The sequence below is a fragment of the Sylvia atricapilla genome, chromosome 3, assembly GCF_009819655.1.
Source record: "Sylvia atricapilla isolate bSylAtr1 chromosome 3, bSylAtr1.pri, whole genome shotgun sequence".
NCBI lineage: Eukaryota > Metazoa > Chordata > Aves > Passeriformes > Sylviidae > Sylvia > Sylvia atricapilla.
Genome location: NC_089142.1, coordinates 21,650,044 through 21,666,854, shown reverse-complemented (window position 1 = coordinate 21,666,854; position 16,811 = coordinate 21,650,044). Strand labels below are relative to the sequence as shown.

The following is a 16,811-nucleotide window of genomic DNA, read 5'->3' as shown; positions in this document are numbered from 1 at the left end:
AGCACAATGTATAATGTTCAGTTAATGATCCTTCATTTCATAATTTCAGGGAGGTTTTTTCAGTGGATAGCTCCAGGTTGATTTGCCAAAGACTACTTAATCTCTCCTGTAAGACATAATTACCAGAGGCTCTTTCTGTCAGATAAGAGTTATACAATTGTGAAAGTTATATTATTTGTCTTTCTTTTTTTTTCATGCATAGGATAATATCTGTAAGAATTCAGTAGTTTGTGAGTTCTTCAATTGCAGATTTTTGACATTGCTTCTTGTTGTACCAAATAATCATAATTATGCAAAAGAAAATTGAGTTTTCCTGGAGTGTCAAAAACTGAACAGATGAAATAATCAAATATTATTTATATGCTAGCAAAATTTTTATTTATACTTTGAACTGCATTATCTACCTATAGTTTCAGATGTCCAGTACTTTTATTGGTTAGGTATTTTTATTTGGTTGACAAAATATACCTTCAAGCTCCAGTCTTTTTCTATTTAATTTGGAATTCTCTATCGTATGAAACTTAAAATTGGAAAACTGTTCTGTGAGTCAGATAGCAGCTAGAGAAAGGGTTTTATATCCCATATCAGTTCTCAGGTAAGGCTAATTAGGATCTTCAGGAGGCTTGTTCTTTTCCTGTCTTCCTTGTTTTGTGTTTTGTTTGTGGGATTTTTTTTGTTTGTTTGTTTTGGGGTTTTGTGTGTGTGTGTGTGTTTACTATCTCGAATAAAGGTGAAAAACAAAATTAAATCTGTGTGTTTCAGGTGTTACTCTGGAATCAGACTCCTGCCTTGACCCGGGAATTCCTGTGAATGGCCATCGCCATGGTAACAACTTTAATATCCGCTCCACAGTAACCTTCAGCTGTGATCCAGGATATACACTGAGTGATGAAGAACCTCTCATATGTGAAAGAAACCATCAGTGGAATCATGCATTACCCAGCTGTGATGGTAAGTGTCAAGCGCTTTTGATGGCAGCTTTAAAATCCACAAAAGTTAATAAAGTATTTTTCAAAACTAATTAAGCTTGTCATTGCTACTGCCTCCCTTCAGCTCCCTTCAGCAAATGCATACTTTTAAAATATTATTTTATTGTTATTAAAAACCATGCTTTACATCTCTGTATCAGCTTTCAGTGAAGTACTGAAAACAATCAGGCACATATTCACAAATAGAAAAATTCAGATTCTCACAGGGTGCCATTGTTTAACTGTGACTCAAAATGGTGCCATAAACATAATACTTTCAAAACAAAGCAAAGAAACCTAATTTATGCATTAAACTCTAAATACTGCAAACTCAAATGATTGCTTAAAATTTAGGATGCTCAATACTAAAACAAATAGACCATGATCAACCAATGTAATTAATTTTCTTAACATATTTTTGTTTTGAAATTTTGATTAGTTCATTAATTGCTTTGATGCATATGAAGTATGAAACTGTCTAGAGCTTTCATTACACATTTTTTAAAATGCTGAATTACTTAATGGTTTAACCACAGCCAGCAACCAATCCTCACGCAGCTGCTTGCTGACTCTGACCAGAATGACCAGGGAGAGAATTAGAAGGCTTAAAGTGTTGGCAGTCCCAGGTAAAGACAGTTTAGTAAGAAAAACCAAAGCTGTGCACAGAAGCAAAGCAAACCAAGGAATTTATTTACTGCTTCCCAAGGACAGCAGGTATTCAGGCACTACCAGGAGCTGCAGGGCCCCATCACATGTAAGGGTCATTTAGAGTGACAAATATCATCAGCTTGAACTTTTCCATTTTCCCTTTTTGTCCCCACTTTATATCCTGAGTGTGATGCTGTATGGTGCAGGTTATTCTTTCAGTTAGCTGTCATCACCTGTCCTGCTGTGTCTCCTCCTAATTTCCTACTCACCCCCAACTTCCTCACCAGTGTGACATGAAAAGCAGAAAAAAATCTTGGTTCTGTGTAAACCCTGCTCAGCAATAACAAACACATCTCTGTATTACCAGCCCTGTGCTCAGTGCAAATCCAAAGCACAGACCCATACTGAGAAGAAAAATAACTGTGTCCCATCCAAAACCAGCACAATTGTATTCACAACTATTTCTGTGCTCTTTTTTGCAATTGGATTTTTGGGCTAAGTTCTGTTTCTGTGAACCTCTGAATCAGCTTATTTTCTTCATGGAATCCTTGTATAGTTGCTACAAAATCCCTCTTACAGTAACCACTGAACTATGGCAAAGAACGGCACATGCTTTAGTGAATTACTTGCATTAATGTATTTGTAGCTTGCTTTTGAGGTCCAAGGTTTTCATTGATTACATTGGAATGTCAGAGGACAAACTAAGAGTTAGATTCCGCAAAGTATTTTAGTTTCCCACTCTTTTTTAAAGTATTTTGTTAAATCTCAGCACTAGTCTTCTCCTTCTAGCTCTCACTACAGCGTTCTGGCCCCATGCTCAAAACATCTAAACCACCAAAATGTTATTATAGAAGTTAGCTAATCTAGCATGCAAATTCACTCACCTTGTAATCACTGCAACTCATTCCTCCTTCACAAGTACAGATACAAAACGTTTTTTAAGAAAAATTCATTGTTTTTATGGGTGTCTTTCCTTGTTTGCTTTGCTTTGATAGATTGATGAATGCAAAGGAATCTGAAGTTTGAATAGTATTCACATATTTTTCTATTTACTTTGTAACAAAATGTGTGGATGCATTTTTGAGTCAAAATATGAATATTGAACTCTTTTATTTTGCATATGAATGTTGAACTTCAGGAAGAGCTAGTTAATTTTCACTCATTGAAAGAGGTTTGTTTCTCCAGGTCCTTCACCCACTTTCATGTGAGTGTATGGAAAATGTCAAGCCTTTCTGGAGTATGTTCTCTAGGCAAGCAACACACAAGGGTTCAACGTGCATTCAGTCTCTCCTTCTTTTCCTCATAGATTAAACTCCATTGTATTAACTAGTCTAAAAACATGGAATAGGACTCACACTCTATTCTGTAATCATTCTGTATCTGACTTTTGAGGCTCAACAAGCTGTGACCCAAATTTCTGGAATATGACAGATTTAACTGAAGTAGAAATGAGCATTTTGCACTCATCTGTAGAGTACTGATGTTCTCAAAATTTTAACTTCAGAAATTAATTTAGCAGAATAAATGCCTAAGGGAAAAGCATGTTGCTGTGTTTCATGCCAACAAAGAAGAAATAAACCTGTGTACAAACAAAAGGTAGTTAAAGTTCCCTCGAAGTAATGTGTCATTCTCAAAATATGATAGTGCCAAGGTTGAACAAGAAAATAATTTTTGAGTGATAGCTAAATTAAAGCACATCAATTTGATATTTTTATTTTTGTTTCAAATATGTAAATTGTTTTGAAATATATAATATCTACTTTCAGTAACGTTGCACAGTCAAATATTTTCCTTCCTTCTGTGGTGCTTACAGAATAAGATAAGGATTCTTGAATGAATGTATTATTGCTCATTTATGGCACTGTAAACCTGATGCCTGTAATGCTGTTTTTTATTATTAAGTATTATCAACCATGTATTTACTGTGGGTTTAGTCAAATGTGTTTTAATTCACATTTGCATACAGAAATAACTATATTCAGGTAAAATCAGGCTGGAAATATTTCCTGTTCTTCTACTTACTTATAAATATATATAAGTTAAATAAATTCAAAAAACATTAAAACTTTAACAACCTTAGTCTAATAAGAAATGAAAAAAATGAACTTAAGCTATAAACAAACTATATGTATATATATACAACACATTTACATAAAGGTACTGCAAGTTTATAGAATATTTTGTCATAAATATTTTTCATCTAGTTAATGGCAAAGTGTATCACTCTATGTGAGGAAGAAGACTAAAAGCATCTTAATGTTTTGTTGCTTTATTGTTTAAATATTTAGTATATTAAAATTTCAAAGTAAACAAGAGCATAAAAACTGGACAGCAAGAGATAAGTGAAAAGCACAGTCATGCTGTATTTATAAGATCTGTGAGCAATTCAGCATGGAAATCTTAAACTTTAATTAATTTGCTATGTAAATTTGAACAGCCTAGTTTAACAAATTCTACAATGCCTAAAATGTTTCTAGTGTAATTAGTATGTCTTCCAAAATATTCAATAACAAATAAATTACTTATGATGGGACTATCTAAATCTTTGAAAAAGACGAAATTACACTTTTTTTCCCCCTGAGCATTGCAGTAATTATCAAACTTTTACTTATTTGAAAAAAATGTGCTTTTTTTACTTAAGTATTTTTGTTTGTTAAAAATGCAGTTGCTTGCATGCACTTCAAAATATTTAGTGAAAGAAAAGTAGCAACAGGATATTATTTTTTTAATTACGTCACAAAAAAATTCCCTAATTTCTTATATACTATTGCAACAGGAATTAATACGTACGATAAAAATTTTTACTTATTTTTATATTCTGCTGACTACCAGGAGAAGCTGTAGATGAAAAATAAACTCCATTTCAAGGACTAATTTAGAAGAAAAAAATTGTTGTCAAAATGAATGTTGCTATTTTGGATTAATTACCTTCTTATTTTAATCCTTGACTCTATTTTAAATTTTAAGTATAGTTAAAAATGAACTCTCTCTTTCTCTCTCTCTCTCAAACCCTTTTACAAGATAGGCTTTTCGTATTGCTTCAGGTTTTTTTCTTTTTTTTCCTCAAGCTTTATGTGGTGGATATATTCATGGGAAGAGTGGAACTGTTCTTTCTCCAGGTTTTCCTGATTTTTACCCAAACTCTTTAAATTGCACTTGGACTATTGAAGTGTCCCATGGCAAGGGTAAGTATCTAATATGTTTTGTATATATATAATGTCTGTGTGGAAAAAAAATCAGACACATATGGATAAAAAAATAAATGTCCTTTATGAATTTAATGAGCAGTTTACTTTGAGGAAGAAGTTTAAATTCCCAAAATAAATGTCTTCAAAGGTGGGATTTCCAGTTTGTCTTTATTTCTCAAAGGAAGAATTCTTTTTAACAGTTGCCAGAGGCAATGTGTTTTAGTCTCAGAAAAATGGGAAAGAGTAGAAGAAGTAAAATATGGGGAAATAATAGCTACTTGTTAAATAGCTCTAAATTTCTTTCAGTCAAAGATTCCAGGACCTTGCTGATGGCTATTCACTATTATTAAGCATAAAGGAGCAGATTTAATCTCTGTATTAGTAACCTTAGATTTCAGACATAAACCATTAGAGCAAAAACTTATATGTATTTTTGTTACATATACTGTAATATAATATTTGAATGCATAATTGATCTTGTCATCTTATCTACTAGGGGAATGTGTAAAAAAACCTAAGGAAAAAAGCCCAGATAGTACCAATAACGTGTTACATACTATTAAAGCAAAGCATAATAAAAATTTTCTGAGAAGTATATGGAAGTTTCTGCTTCTTAAAATCTTCTTAAAGGATTTTTTTTGTTTAAAATACATAAGACATTTCAAATGTAAAATATATCAGAAAATGTGCTAAGAAGAATGTTGTTCCCCAGAGTAAATTTATAAATGTATCATATTTATTGTATTTGAAAATTTATTGTCTTTGAAAACTGAACTGTAAATCAAAATTTAATTCATTACTGGATTGAAAGCTGGCAAATGAAAAAAACAGTCATGATATAAGGCAAAGGATCAGTCCCAGAAAATACAAATCTGTATTTTTGTAAGACTGTACATAAAACTTGTGTATGATTTGTCGTTGTGTTTGGAAACTTCCCTGAAGTTTAGAATTAAAAAACAGAATTGTGTTGGAGGAAATGCAAAAATAGAACACAAATACAAAATTTCAGCCAAGTATTAAAGTATATCTCCTAGCTAATAATTAAATCAAGGTAGATATGATAAGTGAAAGAGATGTACAGGAACTTGAATAACACCTAAATTATACAAATTTGAATTTTCAGAGTGCTATATAAAAATAGCACTGAATGTCATTGATTCTGTCATGGGAACTATTGACTTAAAGTCATTAGTTGAAGCATCTGCATTGCACATATTATTCAGTTGAGCTCATGTGGTTTCTGCAAATTATACTTTCAGAATTTCAGGTTTTGATTCTAACTTTTTCTGAAAATGTTTCCGTCTAAAATAAGAATTACTTTCTGTGTCACCTACATATGAAGGAATATAAAACTTGCTATAAAATGCTTTTCTTTCCTCTTTTTAAAATTCTTTTAAAGGTGTACAGCTGGTTTTTCATACTTTTCACCTTGAGAGCTCTCATGACTATTTGCTCATCACTGAGGATGGGAGCTTCACAGAACCAGTAGCAAGATTAACTGGCTCAGTCTTACCCCCTACAATTAAAGCCGGCCTCTTTGGAAATTTTACTGCACAGCTTCGATTTATATCTGATTTTTCAATTTCTTACGAAGGTTTCAACATAACATTTTCAGGTAATGAATTCCATTCTTCTAAATATCTTTAAACTGAACCAGATGACATTTCACTTGCAGATAACATAAACATTATGAAACATCATAAAGTTTAAAAAAAAATCAAAATTGTATAGTCTCTATCATAGAAAACTGGTTAAGGTTTAAAAAGGCGGCCAATATAATTGAGAAGAATGTTGGTGATTTGACTGCTTTAATTTTTCCCTGTTCTCACAGAAACATTAAAATTGTTAAAAAAGAAGTTTGGAGGAAAATTAAGGGGGGAAAGTTACGAAGATAGAAGGTACTACTTCAGAAGAAAGGAACTAATTTGTTGTAAATTATAGAAAACTTTAAAAATGCAGTGGTATGCTAACTCAGATTCACAAAGGACTCTAAACTGAAGACTGATTTTTAAATAGAAAATTATATATAAAGATAAATAAAACACTTGTTAGCTATTGATATATTTCTACAAATTATCTCTTTAAGATACTTGAAACATTTGTTACTGCTCCTTATTTAGTCTTCTAAAACTAGATGACATCTAATATACATTTCTCAATAATTTTCTTTGTTTATCTCCATTGCTAGGAAGTAGAATTACAGATGAGCATATTGTAGCAAGGCATCTCAACCCCCAAAAGAGCTCATCTGTTGTTTGTTAGCTGGTCAGATAACTCAAACAGGATGAGATGTTTTGTAGTGAGTTATTTTGGTGCCATAGCCAAAATGGCCAGTGGTCTGGCATCTCCCAACTGCCAATAAACATCTTACTTTTGAAGTGGGATCTAGAGGGTAAGCTGGATTTCTTACTGACAGACCCTCACAAGCTAGGAAAGTCACATCAAACTTTCACAAATCAGAAATCCTCTATACATGATCCCGGAAATGTGCAGAGTTTCTCCCATGTATAGGGATTCCTATTTTACAGTTACTCCCCAGGGGTTAAGTGAAGAAATCTGTATACATTATTGTCATTTTGGTGGTGAATTACAATACTATTTCTTTTGCTATCTTTAATTATAGGTACCTTGAAATAGTGCACTGTTTTATGCTAGGCTGTAATCTACTAGTAGTTATTTAGTTGTATACTGTGTAGTAATTCTCATTAGGATCTTTGGTCTATTATCTCTGTCTGTTTAATAAATAATTATTTTGTATAAATAGACCAGATTTGCCATTGTTAGAACTTGTGGACCAGAGTAAGTCCTTAAGTTTGAGCTCTGCTGGGTTCTGAGGCTAAGGAAGGGCTTGTCTGAAGCTTCCACTTGTCCCATGGCACATATGAATGAATGAAGCGCTAGTTGAAATGCATATGCGTTTGTATATTCTATGGAAGGAGTGCATAGGGAGCTCACATCCAAATCTCCTACATCCTTTTTCAAGAACTGAAAGCCAATAAATTTTGTTGAGAATTGGCAATGTTTACAGATGATCATGCTATTCATGAGTAATGCATCTCATTTTGTTTGCTTATTTAAAAAAAGGAAAAAAGTGCCTCAGTGATTAGAGCTATAGTGTTGGATTTACTCCTATTAAATGCTAAAATATATTCATTCTGGATACTTTGGACTCAACAAAATAGAGATCAGCAATTTTACAAGTTTTAAATGAAAATACAAACATTAATTATTTCCCTGATAATTTGTTTATTACTTAGTCAAGAGCATTAGCCAAGTTATAGAAAAACCACAGAAAGTATTTTGGATGCAAGGGGGAAAATTGTGCAGTAACAAAAAATATGGATCACAGAACTTTTGGAAAGAAATTGAAGGTTTATGTCCTATCTACTACCACTACAACATACAGGGCGAGTATATGTCATCGTTTATATTAAATACACATTTTGAGAAATATTATGAGGTACATTAAATTATGAAGCAAATAGGTGATTCTGTTTTTGTACTTTCACACAATGAGAATGCGTTTCTTCTTAGTAAGAAGTGTTTAGTGAGATCACCTGTTTTGAATGCCATTAAATGTAGAAACTTTCCATGAAAATTGCCATGTGCCTAAAGGTATGCTACAAGGTATCTCCATGTCTAGCTTAGCCTCTGCAGTATGGAGCAGAGGTAGTAGGTCATATGTTTTTTAAACTTTGCCAGCAGATACTGATGTAGTTCATAGATTGCCTCTAATATTCAGAATTTTCCTACAAGAGAGTTACTAAAGGGAAGGATTTATTTATTTTATTCTATATATCGGCAGTCTAAAGACTCACTCAGAAAACTTCGTTTAGTTTCTTCCTTGACTAAATGGAATCTCTTCCTCTTAATAGGTAGATTTGACCTTACTTTCTGCTGACCTCCAGGGTTAATGTTCTAGAAAACATTTTTTCTGATCTATTGCCAGAAGGGATCTGTTGGGTCTTTTAGATTATATTCTGAAAAATATTAAATCAAACCTTTTCTATTAAATGTTGAGTTGTTCTCTTTCAACATCTTTTCTCAATGTAGTTGTGGCTGGATATCTAAGGAAAAAAATTATATGAGAAAACAGGATAAAAAAGAATTCCACAGCATACTGTGGGAAATGGGTGGCTCATATATTTTCTGAGTTTGATTTTCTTCCTATGTAGCGGCCCTGATTTTTTCTCCATTAGTCTATTCTGACTCCTCCTGAATTATTCCTGATGTGTAGTTACAAAAGCATACTTTTTGAACATGTGTTCATATGTCTTTCATTCACTTAAACTTTTGTTTGATTTTTAAATAGATTTTCCTCATTACGCAATGATTTCTTTCAACTGTAAGTCGCACTTCTAGAGCTGTTTGGGAGTTCAGATGAAAAGAAATTAGAATTATATACAAAGGAAGTAATTAAACAAAATTAGAGTAAACCACTTAGAGTACAAGCTGATTACAGCTCTTGAAATTAAGAAAATAGATGTAGTGTGGGTAGGACACATTAGATATATAATTACTGTATATACAGGCATAATAGATGTATAGAAACAGTATTGGGTCTTAGTAAAGAACACAACTCTGAAATACATGTTTTCCAGCTGTTCCATGCTCACACAATGCAAGCAATTTGGTAAATTTGTTTTTTCCATGTGGGCAACTTGTCCAGATAATAATGTATTATGTTTTATTGTCTGCAGAATATGATCTGGAGCCATGTGATGATCCTGGTGTTCCCGCCTTCAGTAGGCGAATTGGTTTCCATTTTGGTGTTGGAGATTCCTTGATCTTTTCTTGTTTCCCTGGATATCGTCTGGAAGGTGCAAATAAACTCACCTGCCTGGGAGGCGGCCGGCGTGTATGGAGTGCACCTCTGCCAAGGTGTGTGGGTAGGTGGTCACATGCTTTCATTTCATTCATCAAATCCTTAATAGCACATGGCACGTGTCAGGATACTGGGCAGGGAACAAAGTGCTTGGGTTGAAACAGTTGATCTCCAGCTGTAAAACCTTTAAAGTCAGTGCAAGATATAACTAATGCATGTCTCTTTTATTTAGAGAACAAAAAATGCAGAGAATCATTAGAATTATACCAGCAAATAAGATCAAAATGTTGTGTGAGATAAAATTTAAAAGTAATTATTAAACTTTATGTTTGGCATAGTTAAGTTATAAATTTCACACCTTGTCTTTTGGAGTAGAGAAACAACGTTTAGACTGTTTAGGTTAAAATACCCTACTTTAGAGCCCTGCAGCTGATTTTAAGGGTCTTTTTCTCGTATTGTTATTCTTGCAATTCTAAACTTTTGGGATTTTTGCAGTTTATAAACTATATCACAGCATTTTTAAAAATTTGTTTTTAAAATTATTGTGCTGTTGTTAAACATCAGTAACTATGAACTCAAATTGAGTAAACTGTTCTTTTCTTAGAAAAGCTCTAGGACTGTATATTCTGAAATGAGAGCAGTTGCTGTATTTGTGAGATGGTTTAGTCTCCACCATGTCAAGTGAACCTCATCAGCTGCTATTGACATAATGCTTCTGAAAAGTCAAATACTTTCATCCACCTCTAAATGGATTTCCTTATGAGGATTCTTGTTTTAAATAAGATTTTTTCATGAAGGGAGAAACTCAGCTTCAGCTTCTTTCTTTTATTTATTTTAAAAAGATGGATCTCTATAACTTAAAAAGTCACTTACATTGTATATGCTTGTAAGATACATATAAAAACATATCTCAAATTTTGTTTTAAAATGGAGTTATTTACCATATGATAAAAGGCTGTTACAGATGAGAGAGAAACGAAAATAATATGGAGTTTTCCATTTATTTGAAAATTCTAGATTTAAGTCTTACTATATTTACAGCCGTGGGATATTTACTTGGTTTGGGTTGTTTGTTCATTTGTTTGTTTTGTTTGGGGTTTCTCTCTTTCTAGGGGGCTTCTCTGTGTTCCATTTAAATATGTTTAATTTATTTTAGATATCATAAAATTTTAGTCATCTGCAGAAATATTGTTATCTTGTGTTGAAGAAGAGACATTGGACATTGTATATGATGCATGTTTCTGTATGTTCTCCCAAGCATAATTTAGTGATACATATCTAATCTTATGTATATGTGATGTGTCTGCCATTCATATTGAAATGGAATTTATTTACAGAGATCCCGATATTTCCTTTGCTTTCTTATGTTTAGTTTTGAATATATTTTTGACTGCCCATGAGACACTTATGCCACTAAATCCATGTATGAGATCCCACTTTCTAATTGATTAGTAAAACCTTTAATAAAATATGAAAAGACAAGTGGTACTTCTCTGTGTGCCACTTGTCTGCATTTGAACTCTTGTAGTGTAGCAAGCCAAAGATATATATATATATAACGCAACTAAATGCAAGGAAAGAAACTTGACTAGGCAGCTGAGTGAAACTGAGGGGGAAACACATACTCAGTGCTCCTCATAGCTGCTTTCATATAGGATTTTTTTTTTTTAACACTAAGCGAGTTTATAGAAGTCCCTTTTCTTGTTGCCATGGTACCTAAGACATTAGGGATGAAGATATCCTCTTCCCCTGAAAAGGGGTTCATACAAAGACTTCTTCTTTCTCAAAAGATTGAAAAGCAGCAGCTTTTCGTGAAATCTGCTGGATTCGGAATGCACATTCAGAATTAAAACTAGTCTCAATCAGTGGGACAAATTCATAAGCAGATTACTGGGCTCAGTTGATTATTACTTCATAATTGTCATTTTTACAAAGACCAAACTCTCATACATGTTATATATGATATATACACATCAACAAGGATTTTTGAGTCCTCCTATGACACAAGGTAATATAGTCTTTCATGAATCTTTTAATCAGATTCAGGATGAAAGCTCTTCAAATTTAATTGTATTTTAGTTATAAACAAAACATTCACACAAGCACATGCTGATTTGTATCACAAAAATTGTATTAAGTTTCATCTGCTGTTGAAAAAACCAACAAACCAGTGGGGTTTCCAATGATGTTGCCCTTCTCCACCCAAGTAAATAATTACAAGTCCTTCCTCTAGGGTTATCTCAAATATGCTATGCAATTTTCCTGATCAGAGAACAATTTGTGCCTTTCCACTCTTTCATCTTCCTTGAAGGGTTATTTTCCAGCTAAAAGAAAAACAGAGCTTGGTAAGTCTAGTTAGCCTAACCTCATGATGCTACTATTACTAGTTTAGGACTTTGAGTCCTTTATAAACAACATCATAACTTTCAGTGGCCTTCTCTCCATTCTGTAGGATCTGTCCCTTGACTAGAAAGCAGTTTGTGCCTACAACCACCTACTTGCTACTATTTGAGAAAAAGAGCTTTAATATTAAAATGTGAAGAACATCCAGGCCCTTAGGGCTGACTCTCTTTGCACTGTCTAAAGAACACACATTATAATTACCCAAGGTGGTATCAAATTTCTCCCAGCTCAGAAGACTAAACTTTTTCTTTTTTTTTCTTCATTAAAGGGGTGCTTTTCCTGTAGAAGCAAATCCCCTTCCTGTCTAGTGAATTTTCTGTTTACATTGACATTATGTGGCTATATACCAAGTGTGAGAACACTGGGACTGTCAATCTCCTCAGAGAGAATCTCTCATTCTTGAGTTGTTTATAAGAAGGTAGTGGGGTCATCCATTAAAGAAATCTCATTTCCTCTAAGAGCTTTCTCAAAACACTAAAATAATAATGGTGGTTTCCCTGACAGTTGTCCTAGTAGCTGATAACTGCAGATAAGACACTCTGCTCTTTTTTACATGAGAGTTCTGCTTCCCATCTTTCCGGACATGGTAACTGCATTTGGGAGAACTGTCACACGATTTTTACTGAACTGGTGACTCACTGCAGCACGTATGCTACTGTTAGGCTTTTCTGCAGTTTCCCACAGTATAAAGGACATAGGAATTTGAATCAAAAAAAGTCTGTCTACCTGTTTGTAGCTATTTTTTGTGATAGTGTACGCTGTCTCAGTGTACATTCACAGTGTTCTTTTCTACCCCCTCCTCAAAAGTCACTGTAACTGAGAGGAATGTGACATTAAGGGGAATTCTGCTACTTTTCTATTTTGCACAAAGCATAGAATTGAGTAATGAGCACATGTCTATAGATAATGTCAAGAGAAAAATATCTTTGTAACAACACTGACACATGACTACCTGAAAGATAAACATGCCTAATATCTTGAAAAGAAATGTCACTAGCCCATGTCTTTTGATTTGAAAGTATTGATGTAAATACTGGGTTTTAACCATTCTGAAATATCTTGTGACCTGTAAGGATGTTAACCTTATCATCTGGTATGCTACTGTAATTGGTATTTTTGACTGTGTGTCATGGTTTAATTTTCCAGATCTACTTCTGGATAATTTACTTATCATTTAAAATTACAGGGTTTGTATTTTGCGTGTGGGTGAAAAATAAACTACTGAGACAAGTTTCTCCTGATTATCTTTTGTCTAGTTGAGCCTTGCAACCAGAAAACAGCTTTTGTCCCCTTAATTTGTTTACATTTTATCCAGTGTTATTATTTGTTATTTAGTTGTTATTATTGCTTTAATTATTATTCCAGTGTTTTCCAGGAAAAAAAATTCAAAATCATGCGTTTTGTTAGTAATTGTGGTTGTGATGGGTTGCTGACACTAGTTCAACATACATAATTTATTCCCGTTATGACATTTGTTTTTCACAGTTGCAAACTTTATATATACCTTTAAAAATATATACCTTTATACTTATTTCATCACTGTGAAGACAAAACTCTCTGTGCATGGGTGCATATTCTTACCACTTTTTCCTTCCAGCAATAACTCTTTTTTCCTTTACCTATAATTACACAGTTCTATTATAGTTTCATTTACATTTCACAGTTGACTATTTTTCCTGAGGACAAACACCAGCTTTTAGTGAGTAGTCCCCCTAGAGTACAGATCCAAGAGTAAAGCTTCAAGGCAGTCACGCACCTCTGCCTACTCAGGAGTGAATCTCAGAAGCTTGGTGAATGGTGGTGCCCAGAAATAAGGTGGAACAACTTCTTATTGAAGTCTATTGAAGTTCCTGATTATGAGGCTAATGCACACCTAAAGGAGACTGTCACAATCAGATTTTTGATATTATCATACTGTCGTCACTAACCTTTTAAACAGGATCCACATGCTATTTCCAGGAAATCTGTTACTAAGACACATTTTTCTAAATCTCATCTAACAAACCAAGAATATGTTTTTAATCATACTTTTCTTATTTCAGAGTTTGCTTAAAGTCAAACTATTCAGGAGCTTTCTAACATTTTTTATTGGAGTTGTGTTACTGTTAGAAAATTAAATAAAAAGCTCATAGGTTAAGAGAGGCATCCCTAAAATAAACAAGCAAACTGGTGAACTGGAAGACCATGAAAGCAAAATGAAAAAAATATTCCAAAAAAGAACCTCCAGTTCATTGAAGGTCTTAAAATGATAGAAAGCTTCCATTTAGAAGGGTAGAAGAGAGTTTTCTGACTTTTAGTAGGAGGGATATAAAGTAGTTTTTTTGACTTATACACAATTGTTTTGAGTCAGGAAAGGGAAGGGAAGGGAAGGGAAGGGAAAGGAAAGGAAAGGGAAGGGAAGGGAAGGGAAGGGAAGGGAAGGGAAGGGAAGGGAAGGGAAGGGAAGGGAAGGGAAGGGAAGGGAAGGAAGGGAAGGGAAGGGAAGGGAAGGGAAGGGAAGGGAAGGGAAGGGAAGGGAAGGAAAGGAAAGGAAAGGAAAGGAAAGGAAAGGAAAGGAAAGGAAAGGAAAGGAAAGGAAAGGAAAGGAAAGGAAAGGAAAGGGAAGGGAAGGGAAGGGAAGGGAAGGGAAGGGAAGGGAAGGGAAGGAAGGGAAGGGAAGGGAAGGGAAGGGAAGGGAAGGGAAGGGAAGGGAAGGGAAGGGAAGGGAAGGGAAGGGAAGGGAAGGGAAGGGAAGGGAAGGGAAGGGAAGGGAAGGGAAGGGAAGGGAAGGGAAGGGAAGGGAAGGGAAGGGAAGGGAAGGGAAAGGAAAGGAAAGGAAAGGAAAGGAAAGGAAAGGAAAAGGAAAGGAAAGGAAAGGAAAGGAAAGGAAAGGAAAGGAAAGGAAAGGAAAGGAAAGGAAAGGAAAGGAAAGGAAAGGAAAGGAAAGGAAAGGAAAGGAAAGGAAAGGAAAGGGAAAAGATACATTTTTGGAGAAATAACATGAAATAGCACCTACTGTATTCTGATGAGATCTATAAAATTAGAAGGATTTTTTCCTATTAAAACACATCTAAATCACTTGCTATATAGCTTAAACTAGCACATAGTAAATAAAATTTGTTCTGTAAATATCCACTGCTTACATGGATCAAATTTAGATTCTTCCCTTCCCACATCTGCCAATTATTGAAGTCTGCCAAAACACAACATTCAAAAGACAAGGTCCTTTAACTCATCTTCTCTATAAAGGAAAAAAACCTACATGCTTACCTGTGTCTTCTCAGACTTGGTGAGGAGTAGGGTACATGCAAAAGCAGAAATGTTTAACAAAACAAGATACCTGTAAGTATGCACATTTCCGGAGATAGGTGGCCAAGAAGTAGGGGTTGAGGCAGAAGAGGGGGTTTAGACTGGAGTGTCAAATGCATGTATCTGATGTACACCTAAATTATCTCCTTAGCACTTCTTGAAATGTGACTTTATCATTTGCAGTAATCCTCAAAATAGGTGACGAAAAGCCTTTAAGTTTTGGTATTCCTTTATAAGGTGCAATGTGATATACTGATGAAATTCTGAAAGAGAGGAGACATTTCATTCTTTCCTTCCCATTTAACAAAGGTACACTATTGACTGATTATTGAAGGCAAGGCATAAAAGCCAGAGTGGAGATCTTGTTACAGTGAGTTGCAAAGTACAAAGCTCAGATATAGGTGCCTTCTCTTTTCACAAGACTTCAATTTCATCAGGAGGGAACAAGCCACATTTGACTCCTTTTGGGTTGTCGTTCCTTTCAAATCTGTCATTAATTTGCAGGGGGTTAATGTCTTTCTCCCCAGTAACCCTCTCTGAGAGTTGGTTTGGCTTTCTTCCAGAAATACTTTGGAAAGGCCCAGGCTACACCACAAAATCTTTCAGCAAGTCTCACCTACCCAGGTCATACTGAGGGGAAAAAAATATCATTATAATTTCAGAAAAAGCAGACAGTCACTATTTGACTTGCTCTTAGTAGTTATACTCTTCAGTAACCCACTGAGAGTCAATGTCCTCCTCCCAACACTCTCTGAGATTGACTTTCTCCCACAAAAAACCTTTCACTAGGTCCAGGTCACACCAGAAAACCCTAAATAACTTTGGACCACGCTTATCACTCCGCCACATCCAAAGGATCCTGTCTGATGTTACAATTATGTAACACTCTGATCTGGCCAGTAGGTTTAGGGGAAGGTAGTTTGAGTGTGGGTGGTGTGTGAGAGAAACAACAGAGTTCTCAAGATTAGACTGAAACAACACTAAATTACCAGGATATATATATATGTATATATATATATATATATATAATATATATATATAATATCTACTCTATCTATCTATCTATCTATCTCTATGTATGTGGCAGGTTTCTTTTAGAAAAGCTTCCATGCAATGGCCAAGAGGGTATGTGTCCACTGTTGTTATAATCTGTGGAAATATAAAAAGCATCATTTAAGAAAATACATAAGGAAAAGAAAAAAGAGAGAGAAAGGATATAAGTAGATAGTGGAGAGAAAAGATATCACTGCACAAGGGTTCAGCTATGAGACTATTGCAACTTAGATGTTCATTACTCAAAGGGATGGTTGTGGTCTTAGTCCACTGAGGGTGGGGAAAGTCCCCATAACATAAAGTTCAGTGGGTGCTTGATAGTTTATGACATTTATGACATTTTCTAATATTTCTCAGCATAGTGTAGCCAGTCATGCCTTATCAGAAGGCATGAATACTTTCAGGCCTATGTCCCAAATGTCCTGATAACTTCCCTGC

At 34.4% G+C, this 16,811-nt stretch overlaps 1 protein-coding gene across 1 annotated transcript in view; it reads left to right on the top strand.

Moving 5' to 3' along the window:
* CSMD1 (CUB and Sushi multiple domains 1) overlaps positions 1–16,811 on the top strand; it is a 240,209-nt gene that overhangs the window by 11,640 nt on the left and 211,758 nt on the right. Inside the window, exons 3-6 of the mRNA XM_066314261.1 lie at positions 763–951; positions 4,685–4,801; positions 6,204–6,419; positions 9,505–9,693. Of these exons, the coding sequence (XP_066170358.1) occupies positions 763–951; positions 4,685–4,801; positions 6,204–6,419; positions 9,505–9,693 (711 nt within the window). The remainder of the gene's footprint in view (positions 1–762; positions 952–4,684; positions 4,802–6,203; positions 6,420–9,504; positions 9,694–16,811) is intronic.